The sequence below is a fragment of the Ranitomeya imitator genome, chromosome 1 (genome assembly GCF_032444005.1).
Source record: "Ranitomeya imitator isolate aRanImi1 chromosome 1, aRanImi1.pri, whole genome shotgun sequence".
Lineage (NCBI taxonomy): Eukaryota > Metazoa > Chordata > Amphibia > Anura > Dendrobatidae > Ranitomeya > Ranitomeya imitator.
The window spans coordinates 44,997,789-45,017,907 of NC_091282.1; the positions used below are offsets into that span (position 1 = coordinate 44,997,789).

General features: G+C 42.1%; 1 protein-coding gene across 4 annotated transcripts in view; it reads right to left on the reverse strand.

Moving 5' to 3' along the window:
• Positions 1–372: 372 nt before the first annotated feature.
• Positions 373–20,119, reverse strand: part of RAB27B (RAB27B, member RAS oncogene family) — a 267,644-nt gene continuing 247,897 nt past the window's right edge. For 3 of the 4 annotated variants that reach the window (XM_069746029.1, XM_069746028.1, XM_069746027.1), the window contains 5 exons: positions 11,864–12,035; positions 8,401–8,486; positions 8,111–8,214; positions 6,121–6,244; positions 3,387–5,086 (listed from right to left, as the gene is read on the reverse strand). In XM_069746029.1, the coding sequence (XP_069602130.1) occupies positions 4,897–5,086; positions 6,121–6,244; positions 8,111–8,214; positions 8,401–8,486; positions 11,864–12,016 (657 nt within the window). In that variant the 5' untranslated portion in view covers positions 12,017–12,035 and the 3' untranslated portion in view covers positions 3,387–4,896. Of the gene's footprint in view, positions 5,087–6,120; positions 6,245–8,110; positions 8,215–8,400; positions 8,487–11,863; positions 12,036–20,119 lie in introns of all 4 variants that reach the window. The other variant, XM_069746026.1, reaches the window with a different exon arrangement.

A 20,119-nucleotide genomic window follows, 5' to 3' on the forward strand; every position in this document is an offset into this window, starting at 1 on the left:
ATTACTTGGTGGATATTCTACGCACATGAAGTCACAGTGCATGGGTGGGGTGTAGCATGATGCGTTCTACAGTTCCGCAACATGTGCGTGTGCAGCTGGATTGCATTTGGCACTTATTAAATGTATGCCTAGTTTCTGATAAAGATTAATATCTTTCCATGGTAAAACGAAGGACGCCATCCAACACAGACCGCCATCGAAAACAGGCCGCCATCAAAACCGTCCCCATCCAACACAGGCCGCCATCAAAAACCGGCTGCCATCTAACGCGGGCCGCTATCGAAAACAGGCTGCCATCCAACATAGGCCTGCCCAGGATGTAGACCAAGACTCATCCAGACACGGCGGGACAATAAGGGATGGACAACCAGATCTGAATAAATCTCTTTATGACATTCATATTGTATATTGGCACAAAAATAAGTACTTTACATCTTCACAATATCAGAAGCCCATTGTATTCCATTGACTTATTTTCTGGGAAACTTTTCCAGATTCTATATTTTGCAAATTCATATTTTTTATTTTCATTTTTTTAAGTTCACATATGGAAGAAATATTCTTTTCCATTTGCTTGGTATTAAAGCTTTCAATTCGAAGAAAAAAGAAAATAAAAATCAACCGATAGAAGACAGGGGGATGGAATATAATTCATTGTCATTGGGATACTGGTACTTTTTTTCTTTTTTTTTTTGTTTACAGGGTATTCTAATGCATTCACTTTGTTAAAAAAAAATAATAATAATAATAAAAAAAAAACATTTATTTCTATTCCCAGTGTTTCAAGTGCTGTCCTTGATAAGTGCTAGTCAGATCACACTTTATATACAGAATATTCAATCAACCCTGCAGGTCAGACTTCAGAAATCTTCAGTGATCAGCTTTTATGGCCAAAAAAAGCTGCAAACAGCCACAACTTTCTCCTGTAGCGGCCACTACAGGAAACATGTGGTATTACGTGCAGTCCATTCAAATGAATGGAAAAATACTTAATATTTGAACACAGCAGGTCCTCCAGAGACAATTTTGATTTGCGGTTCTCCACTCTGGGGAAAATAGAGGGACGTTCCTAAATGTAGGGGGGGGAAGGGGACATCTCAATAAAAAAAAAGTGTCATAGTAAGGACCATGCAAAAGTCATTGATATGACAAGTGACAACCCCTTTAAAGATGTTCTGGAAAAAAATGTAAAGTCTTAAACCAGTGCTGAACTTATCGGTCTAAAGAGTGATCGTCAATTAAATTTTTTTTGTAAATCAACAGTAACTGTGAAAATCAGAAACTTTGTAATATATTACCAGAGAAATCTGCTTCTTTCTTCTCCTCAAATGATCATTCTCAAAATTTCCAATTCATGGGTAAAATCTGTCTTAAGTGAATACAAATCTTTTCATTACTGAGATAGGAGATGACAGTTGGTGCTCATAAAAGTCTTTGGAGAATTGTTACTGTAATTTCAGGAGAACTTGCAGAAGAATGTCCTCAGACATTCTGCTGCAAGTTCTCCTGATATAGCACAGACATAATGCTGCAAGTTATGTCCAAAAGACAAAGATATTCAGCTGCAAGTTCTTCTGAAATGGCACAAACATTGTACTGCAAATTCTCCTGAAATAACACAAATCTTCTGCTGCAAGTTCTCCTGAAATGGCACAAACATTCTGCTGCACATTTTCTTGAAATTACATACACATTCTGCTGCAAGTTCTTCTGAAGTCACACAACCATTCTGCTGCAAGTTCTCCTAAAGTGACAAACATTCTGCTGCAAGTTCTCCTAAAGTGACAAACATTCTGCTGTAAGTTCTCCTGGAATCACACAATCATTCTGCTGCAAGGTCTCATGGAATGACACAAACATTCTGCTGCAAGTTCTCCTGAAGTGACAAACATTCTGCTGTAAGTTCTCCTGGAATTACACAAACATTCTGCTGCAAGTTTACTGAAATGACACAAACATTCTGCTGTAAGTTCTCCTGAAGTGACACAAACATTCTGCTGCAAGTTCTGCTGAAATCACACAAACATTCTGCTGCAAGTTCTCCCGAATTCACAAAATAATCTGCTGCAAGCTCTCTTGACATCATACAAACATTCTGCTGTAAGTTCTCCTGAAATGGCACAAACATTCTGCTGCAAGGTCTTCTGAAATCACACAAACATTCTGCTGCAAGTTCTCCTGAAATTACACAAACATTCTGCTGCAAGGTCTTCTGAAATTACACAAACATTCTGCTGCAAGTTCTCCTGAAATTACACAAACATTCCGCTGCAAGTTCTTCTGAATTGACACAAACATTCTGCTGCAAGTTCTCCTGAAATTACACAAACATCCTGCTGCAAGTTCTCCTGAAATGACACAAACATTCTGCTGCAAGTTCTCCTGAAATCACACAAACATTCTGCGGCAAGTTCTCCTGAAATGGCACAGACATTCCGCTGCAAGTTCTCCTGAATTGACACAAACATTCCGCTGCAAGTTCTCCCGAATTAACACAAACATTTTGCTGCAAGTTCTTATGAAATCACACAAACATTCTGTTGCAAGATTTTCTGAAATGACACAAACATTCTGCTGCAAGTTCTCCTGAAGTGACAAACATTCTGCTGCAAGTTCTCCTGAAGTGACAAACATTCTGATGCAAGTTTACTGAAATGACACAAACATTCTGCTGCAAGTTCTCCTGAAATCACACAAATATTCTGCAGCAATTTCTCCCGAAATCACAAAATATTCTGCTGCAAGTTCTCTTGACATCATACAAACATTCTGCTGTAAGTTCTCCTGAAATGGCACAAACATTCTGCTGCAAGGTCTTCTGAAATCACAAAAACATTCTGCTGCAAGTTCTCCTGAAATTACACAAACATTCTGCTGCAAGGTCTTCTGAAATTAAACAAACATTCTGCTTCAAGTTCTCCTGAAATTACACAAACATTCCGCTGCAAGTTCTTCTGAATTGACACAAACATTCTGCTGCAAGTTCTCCTGAAATTACAAACATCCTGCTGCAAGTTCTCCTGAAATTACACAAACATTCCGCTGCAAGTTCTTCTGAATTGACACAAACATTCCGCTGCAAGTTCTCCCGAATTAACACAAACATTTTGCTGCAAGTTCTTATGAAATCACACAAACATTCTGCTGCAAGTTTTTATGAAATCACACAAACATTCTGCTGCAAGTTCTCTGGAAATGACACAAACATTCTGCTGCAAGTTCTCCTGAAATGACACAAACATTCTGCTGCAAGTTCTCCTGAAATCACACAAACATTCTGCGGCAAGTTCTCCTGAAATGGCACAGACATTCCGCTGCAAGTTCTCCTGAAATTACACAAACATTCTGCTGCAAGTTATCCTGAAATGGCACAGACATTCTGCGGCAAGTTCTCCTGAAATGGCACAGACATTCCGCTGCAAGTTCTCCTGAAATTACACAAACATTCTGATGCAAGTTATCCTGAAATGGCACAGACATTCTGATGCAAGTTATCCTGAAAATACACAGACATCCTGCAGCTAGTTCTCCTGAAATGACAAACAATTCTCCATAGAACATTATGACAACAAACTGCCACCCCCACTCTCCATAGAATTTTACAAGCACCAACTGTCATCTCCTATTTCCTGTCTTCACTAAATACACATTTTATCCATAAACTGAGCATTAATCATCAGTCCAGGAGAAAAAGAAGCAGATTTCTTTGCGGATATATATTACAAAGTTCCTTATTTTCATGTGTACAATTTATTAAATAAAAATTAAAATGATGGTCACTCTTTAAGTGTCTATGTTCCCATGATAACACTGCTGACGCATGTGCTCTGTCCTATTATAAGGACACTACTAGCAACCAATCAGTTTTTTTTTGCTTTCACCTATTTATTTTTTTTTAATAGAGTTTTTTTTATTCTCCAAAAATTCTGGTCACTCATGAGTCCTGTCTGGCGGCGGTGGATACTGACCAATATGGCCGAGATGAGGTTCGTAAGACTAAAAAAAAAAAGGTGGGCAGTTTAAATTTCACCCAACTTTAGAGGGAAGGATGCCTTTAAAAAAAAATGAAGACGATAACACCAAGGAAATAATAGGCACCGCTGATATGACCTTATGTGATATCAAAGCCCCGCCTACACACAGATAAGCACCGCCCCTTAAAGGAGCTATTCCATGGGAGGTATGACTTACAAAAACCAAGGACCATTATATATATATATAGTAACCATATATACATTGAATCTTACAGCACAACTATGCCACCCATTCCCAACATTAACAAACGGGAAAAGAAAATCATCCCTAATTGGGACGCGATTTGGTTTATCGATAGCAACACATACACGCACCAAGCAAAAAAACATGAGACGAGAAGATACGTCAGAATCGTTCACGAAGGTTTGGTAGACAGCTAGGACCGATGGATAAAAAAAAAAAATGGGAAAAAATCAAGAGGTGGGAGGAGCACAAGGAGGACAGTCCAGGATGCTTAATCGATTGCCGTGCAGCTTGCTCGCTTGCATACCCAATCCAACTCAATCTACACCAGAAGATTTAAAAAACAAAATAAAATACCCCATTTTTAACCACAGTCACCTTTTTTCCCCCCCCTTAAGAAACATTTTTTTTTTAATAATGCATATAAATATATAAGATTAACACTTTCTTCACAAGAGGTGATAGCGAATACCGTAACAATGAAAGGTCGGAGGGGACAGGTTGGTCGGTGGGATTTTAGGTTTTTCTTTTTCGTTGGCGACTGTGGTTATGTTATGAATCTATGGCCGGCTTTAGTCGCTGACCACTAGGGGGCGTCGCGGTTGTTCGTCAGCTGTCTCAGATCGGCCGGAGAAGGTTCTCACAGTCCAGACATGATACTTTTTGACTTTACAATCTCTAGCAGGCACATTTTCTCCCTCCTTCTTTTGCGTCGTCTAATTTTCCGGCGTTTCCCCCGTTAGCCGCGTCTGGTACTTGGGTCTTGTCCACGCATTGCTCCATGCGTTTCATTATCAAGTCCAGGAGAGTATCCACTGATTTTTCTACGTTCTGTCCGGTGGCAGCGCTTGTTTCAAAGTATGGAATGCTGGAAAGGCAGAAATAATAGGTTTTCTACACATTTTTTCATCTATTTGCAAGTTAGTCAGCTGCAATACCGAGCACTGCCATAAAAAAAAAAAGAGTGGCGCTGTTTATGAAAAAAAAAATGTAGATAACCATTTTTTAGCTCATAAATGTTTGTTAATTATGGTTAAATGCTGTAATCCTGTTTATTTCGTGTGTATTATAAAGTATTCAGGCCCTTGTAAGTTCACATTGAAAAATAATTTGTTCTGTTGTATATCCGTGGACAACATATTGAAAAGCAGGAGATGCTGAGCAGATTGATATATCATTTGACAGGAAAAGATTCAGTAGAACTATTCATTCAATTCATTTAAATCCCTGCACTTTCTATACTTAGGAGTCCAGTGGGCGGTCCTACAGTCATAACAGAACCGCCTACTGGACTCCTAAGAATAGAAAATATAAATGACTAAAATACAAGTTATACTGAATTTTCTCCTACAAACCTATATATCAATCTGCTCAGCTCTTTCTGCTCTATAACATACTGACACTGTGTTCAATTTGACATTAATCCTTTAAAATACTTTTTTGGTCTAATGTTTCATACCCCCTAGTTTGGATACTAATCAGCAGTTTTATAATCATAGGCTTTCCTATTGATAGCAGCCGCTCGTTAATGAATACAGCTGATCATGTAAGGCCATGTCCCATGTAACAGTGCAGGATAATTTGTGCCTACTATACTATTCACTCTCTTTAGCCCTTATTTTACTTTTTGATCCATTCTTATGTAGCTTTGTATGGAGGTTACTGTTCTTTCTGCAAAGTTTTAAGTTATTAAAACTCATTATAATATCTTTTCCCATAAAGGTAAAATACTTAGTATTGGCAGCCACCACTAGAGGGAGCTTACTGTACTCGAAACTCAAAATAAACTAGTACACTGTAAGCTCGCTAGCTCCCCCTAGCAGTGGCTGTAGGTAGCTGCAATTATAAGTAAAAAGTGTTAAAAACAGAATTCAGCCGTGCATACAGCAGTGGATTATTCACCCGTATTTATCGGCAAGCTCCTTTGCTTGCCTCTCGTTGACCTCTCTCTGATCTGACAGGTCGGCTTTGTTACCAATTAATACAATATCAGGATTCTCACAGTAAGCGTTTGCTTGAAGTTGACCTGAAATAAAAAAAAAAAATAAAAATTTAAACATTGTGTAGAAATCATGGAATCTTATAGCAAAAGTTGAAGTAGGGATCCAATCCTACCTCCCCTCCCCCCCAAAAAAAACAAAAAACATAAAACAAAATAATGACTCTGCAGGATCACAGCGTGAGGGCGTAGACGCCGAGGAGTATACTTTAAATACGTAAAAGAGGGATGTGTATTGTGGTGTGCTCACAGTATGATGCCCCCCACATCATGAAGCCTCCACAATGCCCCTGTATGATTCGTCATTTCCAGGTGAGCTGCTCAGGTTTGTGATGTTTATGGCTCCTCGCAGCAGGCTCGATCTAGTGCTATCATGGCACCTGCTGTGCTGAGAGAGTCAAATGCATCAGCTGAACGGTGGAGTATGGAGCGGACGACTCCCTGCTCCACCATTGTATTGGACTGAGCCTGGGTCCTGGGGACGTAGATACAGTTGAACTAGGAGCTAACGACTGACATCCAGGGACAGCGAGGCAGCTTAATAATTTTGTCCTCTTATATTGTAGTCACTATATTATATAGCTGTCGCGAGGGTGTCACATCCTTCTGGGAGACCTGGCGTTAGAAGGTCAGGCCGGGTAGTAAATCGCAGGTCCTTTTTAGAGACGGTGTGATTCATGTCTTATTTTAAATGGATTTCCTTTCCATCAGTGCTGAAAGGGTTAAGGACTCTTTCCATGCTGGCTGACTGAGAACATGCAGTGTGTGGTTGTTCTCAGCTGCAACTGCTTATATAGTTTTCTCTCCCTACATATACTAATTCTGAGAGTTTCTTCCTTGCCAGTGAAAGAATCTTCTTCCCGGAAAGAGTTGAGCTCTGTAGTTGGGAGTAGTAGGATCTATGTGCCGTAGTAGAGTGAGTGCTTACCTCCTTGTCCTTATTCCTATTTAGTTTGTTTATTCCTCCCTTTCCCTTTCTTTCTCCCTATTTCTGGTGAGTGTTTTTGTATGATAGTGGTATTCATTTATCCCGGTTTGTCTTTGTGTCTTGTTTCCCTTACGTTTCTGTCCCATGCCTCATAGGGTGGGGGAGGGGACAGATTAGGGTTTAACAGGAGCTTACTAAGATCAGAGACCCATGCCTCTCCACCATCAAGAGTACCCCTGGGACATGTATAGTTAGTGTCCCAGTTCCAGGGATAGTTTTAGGCCCCTCTCCCTTACATCAGAGAGTCACATCGTTACAATAGCACTGTGTACTAACAATTGCTCATATTGCCTTTCTACTTAATTATTCTCTAGTCTCTACTCTATGTAAAACCAGGAAGTCTCTTGTCCCCTGCATGACTCATTCCCGTCTTCAACTCTTGACCCAGCTGCTCCGCTCCTGACCCTCACCCCCGACATAAACCTTTGCAATGACTCATGCAGAGAAAATTGACCTCCTGTTTCTACATAGAGCTAAGAAGGATTCAAGTAGTCAGATTATAATTATGTGATGTCATAGACCTAATGGAAAAGAGAAGAATCATTGGGTAGAAAGGCAAAATGTGCAATTGTACGTACAGAGTGCTATATAATATGAGGCCTGCAATATATTACGAGAACAAAAATCTTTGACGAGAGGAGGAGGAGGAGAAAGAGGAGGAGGAGTGCTTCATTTAAACTTTCTGGATAAAAAGCCAAACGTTCAAACTGTTTAGATCACAGGGGATTGTCCAGAAAGGATGCAACTGTAGCAAACCATCAGCAATGGGATGTACGAGACCGGTTTACAGCCTTTTGATTTAAACCAAGTTGGTCATAAGCCTGTGGACTATACACACTCCTGGATGAAGGACACTTCAATTTTGGAGCTGTTCCTCATAGTGGATATGGATATTTTACACTTACTCATCCAATTCCGAACATTCAGGAAACTCTGCTGACTGGTGAGATCAAACATTAGGAGGAAACCCATGGCATCTCTGAAGAACGCTGTGGTAAGGCTCCGGAACCTGTTAAGATGAATTAGTTTTTAATTGGGGAAACATTGGACATTTGGGCACACTTACAAAAGGATGATATTTCCTGTTTTCTGCAGCTCACTTCTCGGCTTTGCTTTACAGGCTGAGACAGAATGTGCAGAGTCATCTCACAAGTAATATTTTTGCATTTTAGATGGTTCAAAAAAAATACATTACCTCTCCTGTCCGGCTGTGTCCCACAGCTGTAAATGCACCTTAAAGGATTTGCCCTGTGTGCCACCTGGTCCTGCATTGTTGTAAACCTGCAAATCAACACCAGAGTTAAGTTTTGCATTTTACATATCCTAAAATGGATTCATTTTGGTCCTTCAAACAATATATCTATGCGCAATGCAACATTTCAACTTTGATCACACGGTCATTAACTTATTCTGGATTAGCACACGCTCTCACTGTTTATGTCACCTGATCTGATTCTTTTCCCAACCACCAGACACTTACCACTCTAGACCACCAGGGTGGTAACACCTTCACCACCCTCAGTCACCATGGATTTTAACAACAACCCCTTTAAAACCAGTGGCTACCTTGGATGTTACAGATAACCCCTTTACCAACCAAGATAGCCAGGGATGTAAAAATAGCGCCTTAACCACCCTAAGCCACCAGGAATTTTACTGATAATCTCTTTATAACCACAAACACACAAAAAAATAACCAAAATACCTCTTTAAAACAATAGGAATTTTTACCGATAAACTCTTTACCACAGCTGATCAACAGACTTGTTAACAATAACTTGTTAACCACCCTAGACCACCAAGGATGTTAGCAATAACCCCTTTACCACCCTAGACCACCAGGGATGTTAGCAATAACCTCTTTACTACCCTAGACCACCAGGGATGTTAACAATAACCCCTTTACTACCCTAGACCACCAGGGATGTTAGCAATAACCCCTTTACCACCCTAGACCACCAGGGATGTTAGCAATAACCCCTTTACTACCCTAGACCACCAGGGATGTTAGCAATAACACCTTAACCACCCTAGACCACCAGGGATGTTAGCAACAACCCCTTTACTACCCTAGACCACCAGGGATGTTAGCAATGACTCCTTTACTACCCTAGACCACCAGGGATGTTAGCAATAACCCCTTTACCACCCTAGACCACCAGGGATGTTAGCAATAACACCTTTACCACCCTAGACCACCAGGGATGTTAGCAATAACCCCTTTACCACCCTAGACCACCAGGGATGTTAGCAATAACCCTTTTACCACCCTAGACCACCAGGAATGTTAGCAATAACCCCTTTATCACCATAGACCACAGGGAATGTTAGCAATAACACCTTTACCACCCTAGACCACTTAGGATGTTAGCAATAATCCCTTTACCCCCTTTACTACCCTAGACCACCAGGGATGTTAGCAATAACCGCTTTACTACCCTAGACCACCAGGGATGTTAGCAATAACACCTTTACCACCCTAGACCATCAGGGATGTTAGCAATAACACCTTTACCACCCTAGACCACCAGGGATGTTAGCAATAACACCATTACCACCCTAGACCACCAGGGATGTTAGCAATAACCCCTTAACTACCATAGACCACCAGGGATGTTAGCAATAACCCCTTTACCACCCTAGACCACTTAGGATGTTAGCAATAATCCCTTTACCACTCTAAACCACCAGGAATGTTAGCAATAACACCTTTACCACCCTAGACCACCAGGGATGTTAGCAATAACCCCTTTACTACCCTAGACCACCAGAGATGTTAGCAATAACCCCTTTACTACTCTAGACCACCAGGGATGTTAGCAATAACATCTTTACTACTCTAGACCACCAGGGATGTTAACAATAACCCCTTTACTACTCTAGACCACCAGGGATGTTAGCAATAACCCCTTTACTACCCTAGACCACAAGGGATGTTAGCAATAACCCCTTTACCACCCTAGACCACCAGGGATGTTAGCAATAACCCCTTTACCACCCTAGACCACCAGGAATGTTAGCAATAACCCCTTTACTACCCTAGACCACCAGGGATGTTAGCAATAACCGCTTTACTAACCTAGACCACCAGGGATGTTAGCAATAACCGCTTTACTACCCTAGACCACCAGGGATGTTAGCAATAACCCCTTTACCACCCTAGACCACCAGGGATGTTAGCAATAACCCCTTTACTACCCCTAGACCATCAAGGATGTTAGCAATAACCCCTTTACCACCCTAGACCACCAGAGATGGTAGCAATAACCCCTTTACCACCCTAGACCACCAAGAATGTTAGCAATAACACCTTTACTACCCCTAGACCACCAGGGATGATAGCAATAACCCCTTTACCACCCTAGACCACTTAGGATGTTAGCAATAATCCCTTTACCACCCTAGACCACCAGGAATGTTAGCAATAACCCCTTTACTACTCTAGACCACCAGGAATGTTAGCAATAACCCTTTTACCACCCTAGACCACTTAAGATGTTAGCAATAATCCCTTTACAACCCTAGACCACCAGAAATGTTAGCAATAACCCTTTTACCACCCTAGACCAGCAGGAATGTTAGCAATAACACCTTTACCCCCCTAGACCACTAGGTGTTTTACCAACACTCTTTAACCACCATAGGGCACCAGAGAGGTTGCCAATAACCCCTGTATCACTATAGACCACTAAGAATGTTAACAATAACCCCTTAACCACCCTAGATCACCAGGGATGTTAGCAATAATCTCTTTTACCACCCTAGACTACTAGAGATTTTAACGACACTTTAACCACCATAGGGCACCAGAGAGGTTGCCAATAACTCCTTTTTCAACATAGACCACTTAGGATGTTACCAATAACCCTTTCTCCACACTAGACCACCAAGAAATTTAACAACTCAGGCCAGCACACTTGCTATCCCACCCAAAAAAAAAATGCGGAACCACTCAATACCAGCATAGATGTTACTACTAACTCCTTCGCCATCCTAGACTACCAAAGATTTTCCCAACAAATTCTTTATTACTTGAAACCACTCTTTATGTTACCAGTAACACATTTCCCCACACTAGACCACCAGACGTGTTCCTAATAAACCCTTTATTACCCCTCAATCAGCCATGATCAGAGGATAACCTGTATCCATGAAATATTTAGCTTTAATGTCTAAGCCACCTTAGATCACCAGGTATGCTCCTCACCCTAAAACATGGTGCAACAGCAGCTGCTACCATTATCCTATTCATTGCCCAAGACCACCAATGTCTTATCAACAAATAACAGATTACACTACCCTAGACCACCAGGGATGTTTCCAATACTCCATTTATTACACCAGACCACTAAAAATGGCAGCAATAAATCCACAAATCCTCACGCCAATCAAGGATAAAATGTAATCACCACTTATTCACCCTGGGTTAACCAACCTTGACCTCATAAATGTTCACCATTAATACCTAAGCCCCCTCAGATCACCAGGAACATTCAATAATAATATTACTGGTAGCTGAGAGTATCTATAGAATTAAATACCAATCTGCCTCTCTATTTTTATGGTTCCTGGTCTTTCAAAATCATACTCGTGAATATGCTTCTGACTTCAAATGGAGGGCCAATTTTTTGCCTTTTAGTACAGGAGTCATCACTTACTACTCTCTTTTCCCGGAAGTCTATGCCGACTGTGGTGATGAATTTGGGATTGAACTTGTTATCTGTATATCTGTACAGGAACGTGGTCTTCCCCACACCCGAATCTCCAAGGGCCAGGAGCTTAATCAGATAATCATAGTCACCATCCGTCATAGTGTACACTGCGATGAACCTAAAACACAGGAGGGAAAAGAAATTCTCAGAACAGAAAATGACGTCTAAGTATTTCCAATGGATGTTGGATTTTCAAAGGTGACAACCACTAAAATCCATTATCTTGCCAACAGACAGTGCCAGTTAACTTACATAGCCCCTGGATATACATTTTCATTGCTATGAGTGATTTACAGCTTGTCCTCTTGTCTTAAAGGGGATCTGTCACTTGCAGTAATATGTAATTTGTTTTACCTTGTGTAAATGCCGCTGTTCTCCTGAATCAGGAGATGTTTTTTTTTTTGTTCCTTCTCTTCTTCATTCATGAGATATGGCCTCCTTTTCCCTGTATTTAAATCTAGTCTTTTTGGGGCAAGAGGCGGAGCCTTCAAGGCGGCGTCCATAGATAGAGCTAAATCCCGCCCACTTAGAGAACAGATTTATATACAAGGAAGATAGAGCCATATCTCGGGAACGGAGAGGTGTAGGAGCAAAATAAAAACTACGCCAGATTCAGGAGAACAGCGGCATTTACCGCATCTAAGAAAAAAAAATACATATTTATGGTGTGAGAGCAGGATTTAGATTTTATCTCTCCTGACTTTAATTTTAGTTTCTTTCTACATGTATTTCTTTCCTTCCAAGATGGAATCCATGATCACATAAGGGGTCTCTGGAACTTCTTTGTGTAACGGACTTAGAAAAAACATAGGAAAGTGAGAGAAACGAAACTCAGAGGCTAGTACAACCCCTAGACCACAAGCTGGGTGTTAACAGTGTTAACTTAGCCAATTAGATGTATGCTAAAGCCAGCACATATTTACAGATAAGATGAGCCAATTATATTGTTACAACGCATGAATACTCACAACCTATATAACGACTGACCGGATGATGTAATAAAGAGAAATCTGCATTGATTCTTAATGTATTGGAGTGGCTCTTCAGTGCGAGTACAGTGCCTTGCGAAAGTATTCGGCTCCCTGGAACTTTTCAACCTTTTCCCACATATTATGCTTCAAACTAAAGGCCCCGTCACACATAGCGACGCTTGAGCGATTCCGACAACGATACGACCTGTCAGGGATCGCTCAAGCGTCACTATGTGGTCGCTGGTGAGATGTCAAACAGTGAGATCTCACCAACGATGCAGCAGCGATGCGGCGACCTGTACAACGATGCTATTTCATGACGATTCAATGGGACGTCCTGTCAGCGAGGTCGTTGGTAAGGTGTCAAACACAGCGATGTGTGCTACCCAGCGGGACCTCAACGATCAAAAAATGGCCCAGGCCATTCCGACACGACCAGCGATCTCACAGCAGGGGCCTGGTCGCTGCTGCGTGTCACACATAGCGAGATCGCTACTGAGATCGCTGTTGCGTCACAAAACTTGTGACTCAGCAGCGATCTCGCTAGCGATCTCGCTGTGTGTGACGGGGGCTTAAGATACCAAATGTAAATTTTTGGTGAAGAATCAACAACAAGTGGAACACAATTGTGAAGTTGAATGAAATATATTGGTTATTTTAAATTTTTGTGGAAATTCAAAAACTGAAAAGTGGGGCGTGCAATATTATTCGGCCCCTTTATCTTAATACTTTGTTGCGCCACCTTTTGCTGCGATTACAAGTCTCTTGGGGTATGTCTCTATCAGTTTTGTACATCGAGAGACTGAAATTCTTGCCCATTCTTCTTGGCAAACAGCTCGAGCTCAGTGAGGTTTGATGGAGATCGTTTGTGAACAGCAGTTTTCAGCTCTTTCCACAGATTCTCGATTGGATTGAGGTCTGGACTCTGACTTGGCCATTCTAACACCTGGATACGTTTATTTGTGAACCATTCCATTGTAGATTTTGCTTTATGTTTGGAATCATAGTCTTGTTGGAAGACAAATCTCCATCCCAGACTCAGGTCTTTTGCAGACTCCAACAGGTTTTCTTCAAGAATGGTCCTGCATTTGGCTCCATCCATCTTCCCATCAATTTTAACCATCTTCCCTATCCCTGCTGAAGAAAAGCAGGCCCGAACCATGATGCTGCCACCACCATGTTTGACAGTGTGTGTGATGGTGTGTTCAGGGTGATGAGCTGTGTTGCCTTTACATCAAACATATCGTTTGGCATTGTTGTCAAAAAGTTCGATTTTTGTTTCATCTGACCAGAGCACCTTTTTCCACATGGCTTTCTCTTCTACGATTGATTGTTGTCCTATGGACAGACTGTCCCACCTCAGCTGTAGATCTCTGCAGTTCATCCAGAGTGATCATGGGCCTCTTGGCTGCATCTCTGATCAGTCTTCTCCTTGTTTGAGATGAAAGTTTAGAGGCACGGCCGGGTCTTGGTAGATTTGCAGTGGTATGATACTCCTTCCATTTCAATATGATCGCTTGCACAGTGCTTCTTGGGATGTTTAAAGTTTTAGAAATAATTTTGCATCCAAATCTGGCTTTAAACTTCTCCACAACAGTATCACGGACCTGCCTGTTGTGTTCCTTGGTCTTCATGATGCTCTCTGTGCTTCACACAGAACCCTGAGACTATCACAGAGCAGGTGCATTTATACGGAGACTTGATCAAACACAGGTGGATTATATTTATCATCATTAGGCATTTAGGACAACATTGGATCATTCAGAGATCCACAATGAACTTCTGGAGTGAGTTTGCTGCACTGAAAGTAAAGGGGCTGAATAATATTGAACGCCCCACTTTTCAGTATTTGAATTTCCACAAAAATCTAAAATAACCAATAAATTTCATTCAACTTCACAATTGTGTTCCACTTGTTGATTCTTCACCAAAAATTTACATTTGGTATCTTTATGTTTGAAGCATGATATGTGGGAAAAGGTTGAAAAGTTCCAGGGAGCCGAACACTTTCGCAACGCACTGTATTTGAATTTTACAATTTAATTTGGAACAGGCACAACGTCTTAGAACGTCCCACATTATGTGGCGACAACAATGGCAAGTGACAAGGCCCTTTAAAGCTCTGCCTGTGTAATTCCTACAGTTGTGTATTGAAGACTATGATCCTGAAATAGGATTATAGACCAATTAACAAAGTTTCAGATGGATACAAGCTGTCCATGTACACATTATAGTCTGTGTGGCATGCACTCTACGTTATCAGCTGAATGCCAAGCCAACATTAATCTAAAAAGGATTGTCCCGATCGGACATGTGTAATGCCATATTTGAAAGGTACAGAAAAGGGAGCTAAATTTTAGTCAACATTGACCCTTTACTTCCCTTGACCACCAGGGACGTTGGCACTGACCTCTACAAAACACAAGATTGCTCAGGATCATAGTGCTACCTAAACAAGACTCCCGCATTGTGCACCTGAATTCAGTTACCGGGTCTCTGTTCCACATCCTCATATTTTAACCAGAGCGGAGAGCAATACAGAGATTGCAAGGGCGGACATATCATTGATGCAACCTTTGCTGCTGCATTGGGGTCCAAGAGGTAAGGGGGCAACCCTCCACCAAAGATGGTAGAATTAAGCATTATAAGACTATTAACCTGTAAAGGGTCCAACTCCATATACTGTTCTGTCCATCTCACCCTGTCGTGTCTCGCCCTGGAGGACCTGTCGTGTCTCGCCCTGGAGGACCTTTTGTGCCTTGCCCTGGAGGACCTGTCGTGTTTCGCCCTGGAGGACCTGTCGTGTTTCGCCCTGGAGGACCTGTCCTGTCCTGGAGGACCTGTCGTGTCTCGCCCTGGAGGACCTGTCCTGTCCCGCATTACACGATCAGTCTATTAATATGAATGGACACTGTGCAATGCTTAACTTCTCCTGTGGTGGCGCTGCAAGGAAGCAGTTGTTGGCAGGTTTCCCAACATCACAGATGATCACTGGGGGGGGGGAAGAAATACTGAGGATGATTTATTTTCTTGGGCTTTGGAGACATTATTTTCCTCCCATGATGATTTCTGCAGGAATGGGACTCGTCAGCTCGGCAGAACAGCTGCAGGACAAGGACGAGGTGTATGGATGACTCACTCTATTCAGGTCTACTGCTCTCCATAGACAATGTCCTCCTTACAAGAGGGTTGTGTAATCTCAGCAGAGACAGGGCGCACTTACTCATGACAGCCGGCTGTCACACCATGCCTCTCACATGCCTATAAACAAACCAGGACGGCAATTAATATTTATACTAATTAACCACGTTCATACAGAGGAAACGAGGCTGATCTATCAAAATATGTCTCGTTACTGCAGCACTAGAGGCGGCGATCAATCACTCTGATTGGAAAGATAATCCATCCATTAATCCATTCATGAAGCCGTCCATCCACCCATCCGGACCGACCAGCATTACAGAGAAATACTGCAGTAATGATCACTTGGGTTGAGCCACTTTTCCTTTTTTGAGGTCGAGTCGGGTTTCGCGAAACCCGACTTTCTCAAAAGTCGAGTCGAGTGAAATCGGCCGATTATCTTGAAAAGTCGGGGTCGGGGGATCAGTCGAAACACGAAAACCAATGCAAGTCAATGGGAAATCTCTATATATTTATATTTACTTCAGCGCGATATAGCAGAAAGCCGGTAATTCAATTGCCGGCTTTTCATTTCTCCTTCCTAAACCCGACATGATATGAGACATGATTACATACAGTAAACCATGTCATATTCCCATTTTTTTTTGCATATTCCACACTAATAATATTAGTAGTGTATATATGCAAAATTTGGGCGCTGTAGCTATTAAATTTGAGGGTTAAATCGCGGAAAAAATTGGCGTGGGCTCCCGCGCAATTTTCTCCGCCAGAGTGGTAAAGCCAGTGACTGAGGGCAGATATTAATAGCCTGGAGAGGGTCCACGGTTATTGCCCCCCTTCCCTATCTATTATCTATCATCTATCTATCTATTATCTATCATCTATAATGTACTGTATTATCTATCTATAATCTATCATCTATCTATTATCTATCTATTATTTATCACCTATCATTATTTATCTCTCCAGCTCTCTACCGCTCTCTCTCTGTGTGCGGCCCTTTCGGCGTGTTGCTATGGGCCCCGTGTTTGCCGTGTGCCCCCTCGGCCCCGTCCCTTTAATCCCTCAAACAGTATAATGAGTGGACAGCACACAGTGTGGAATGTGCATTTACAAGTATCCGAGAAAACCGGCAGAGCGAGTTCAGCGGGTGCAGAGGCCGGAATAACCCGATTTAGGATAAGTGGTCACATAAGACCATGAAACGGAGCCCACAACAAGGCTCCACGCAGGAATGTCCTCTGTGCTCACAGCAATGTGCTCAGCCTTCACGTCTTCAGAATTACTGCAAAGTAAAGTTCAGGTTTAAAGCTACAGGACACGTTATATTATACCACTGCAACCTGAGATATTCCTCAGGATAATGCTACAGGACATACGCCCCTTATACATGTTGGGGGGGGTATTAATAAGCTTGAGGGTATACTGAGAGGTTCTCTGGGACTTTATCATTGATGACCTATCACTGATGACACCGATCAGCTGATCACGGTAACCGAGACTGCTCACAGCTCCATCGGGAGAATAGTGGCCACGGCTGGGTACTGCACATCCACCACCTATTGATGTGAATAGGGGATATGCGGAGGATGTGCAGTACCGGCCGCGGCCACTATACAGTGTGGCACCCTGATCACTCATTGGTGACCTAACTTAAGGATAAGGTTAAAGTCTCGGACAACCCCTTTAAATTTCTAAGCACCGTGACTGAAGTGCTGTTTATGGTAGCCTGTATGATATACAGGAGCTGCGTTCACAATTCTGCAAGCCTCAGAGCTAAAATCTCACATAATGCTTTGCTGATGAAACATTTGTACAAAGATTCCAATACCATTGTATTCTGACTGCCAAAATAATGGGACCATAGTGTTATGGGGTAATGAGGGTGCAGCCATAACAGGAGCCCAATGACAGCGTAGATCCAAATATCCCATGCCTGTGGTCACCACTAGGGGGAGCTATCACTGACCGATATTAAGTTTCTAGATGGAAAGCTGTGATCTTGCCCAAAACGGTCAGACGTCTCTCGGTTCTGCAGCAGCTGAGGCAATAATGCGCATGCATGTAAGATTACGCATTACCCTTAATGACACATTGGCCTCTCAGCCGTTACTAGTAAATATCTAATCATTTATTGGAATATCAACTTCTACAACTTTACTAGAATTGATCATCTCTCCGGGGTAATAATTCACCCACATGCCCGCAGTAATAGAGAATCTGATAAATCCGCTACCACCATACATCACAGTAATCAATGCAGGACGGGATTTGAGCTGCATTTCATTATGGCCGGTCCCCTTCCTACAGAACAAAGTGATGATACAGTCCTGTGCGGCTACAACCCAATAGTACAAATGGTTAAAAAAAAAAAAGGAAAAGTTCTGTCAATTTACGAAAGCAGTACAGGTACTGAAAGATGCATGTGTGCCATAGGAAGGGAAAGGAAAACTAGGGCACCCAGACTATTGGCAATAATGGGGGAACTATCATGGGTGTCATCGTGCCAACGAACGCCCATGGCCGGGAAAAGTAGTCATGGCTCCCTAGGTTGGGTAGAGAAGAGGAAGCGGATGACAATCTGAGATTTCATCAGTGACACTCCATTCAAATGTACTGAAATCACTTGTTCTTACAGGATTGTGGCTCCAACCTCCAAGGCATACACATTCCTTCCCTGGGTAGATACAATGGTGTACCAGGGGATTTACTAGTTTCTTATAAGATCAGGGCATATAAGTGATCAAAGGAATTGTAGGATGTGACGCTTGGTTGGAGGGTGGGAAATAAGGACAAGGGTCCTCGAAAGTGAAGGGACACGAAATGTCTGAGCAGCAGAATACAGACACAAGAGAAGTCACGGCTAGAGGAGAAATCATCATGAGTGTCTGGGTCGGTTAGAGGATAAAAAAGGGAAAGTGGATGAGAATCTGAGAAGACAATTGAAGTCACAGGCTCCAAGGTATCTGTACCCTCTTCTTCCCCCTACCACTCACTCATGTTCAAGGTGCTTTGCTCAGCTCTTACAATATTGGGTCATATTAATGATTACAAAGGGTTGGAGCATAGTGGATAGGAAATCGATACAGAGCCAAAGATGTTTGGGCGGCAAACTAAGCAGAAAAGTCATGTCTGGAGAAGTCGTCATAGCTCCCTGGGTCGGGTAGAGAAGAGAAAGTGGATAACACTCTGGAAAGATGTCATCAATGAAACCTAAAATGTACTGTAATCATTTATATGGTCCGCCAAGCTTCAGCATTCCAGGGTCTTTTCTAGGTTCTTATAAGATTGTGGCCACAAGTTCAAGGCATGTTCATCTCTCCAAGACCCGCAAAATAAAAGTAGCAGTAGATACAATTGTGTTCCAGGATCCTTGCTAGGCTCTTCCAAGATTGGGCAATAAAAGTGATTGAAGAGATTGGAGGATGTGAAGTTTGGCTGGAGAGTGGGAAATCGGTACGGTGGTCCTCAAAAGTGATGTGTCAAAGACATCTGAGCAGCAAACTACCGACTGGTCGCAGCTAGGAGAAGTCGTCATGACACTCTGGGTTGGGTAGAGAGGAAAGTGGATGACAATCTGAGAAGACTATTGAGGTCACAAGCACCGAGGTATCTGCAATCTCTCCCCATCTCACATGTTCCAGGGGATAATATGCCAGGTTTTTATAAGATTGGGGCCACGAGCTCTAAGGCATCTGCTCCCTTCCTGAAAAGGTAGAGGTAGATACCAGTTTTGTACAGGGGTGCACTGTAGACAATATGAGTCATGGCTGGGAGAAGTTGTCATGACTCTCTGGGTTGGATAGCGAACAAAAAGAAATGTGGACGACAATCTGCGAAAATATCATCTGTGAGATACTCGATTTAAATTTACTGTAATCACATATATGGTCTGAAAAATGTCCGTCCATAGAACTGATATCTAACGCTACTTTTTGTGTGTGCAAACAAACTTCAGATATTGTGGCCCAAATCTACCAAATCCCCTGGGACACACAATTTATAAATCACTAGCCACGGCTCCATTTCTTGCTACTTTTTTTTAAAGACACGATTACCTGACACTAAGGCTGTCATTGATATAGCCATT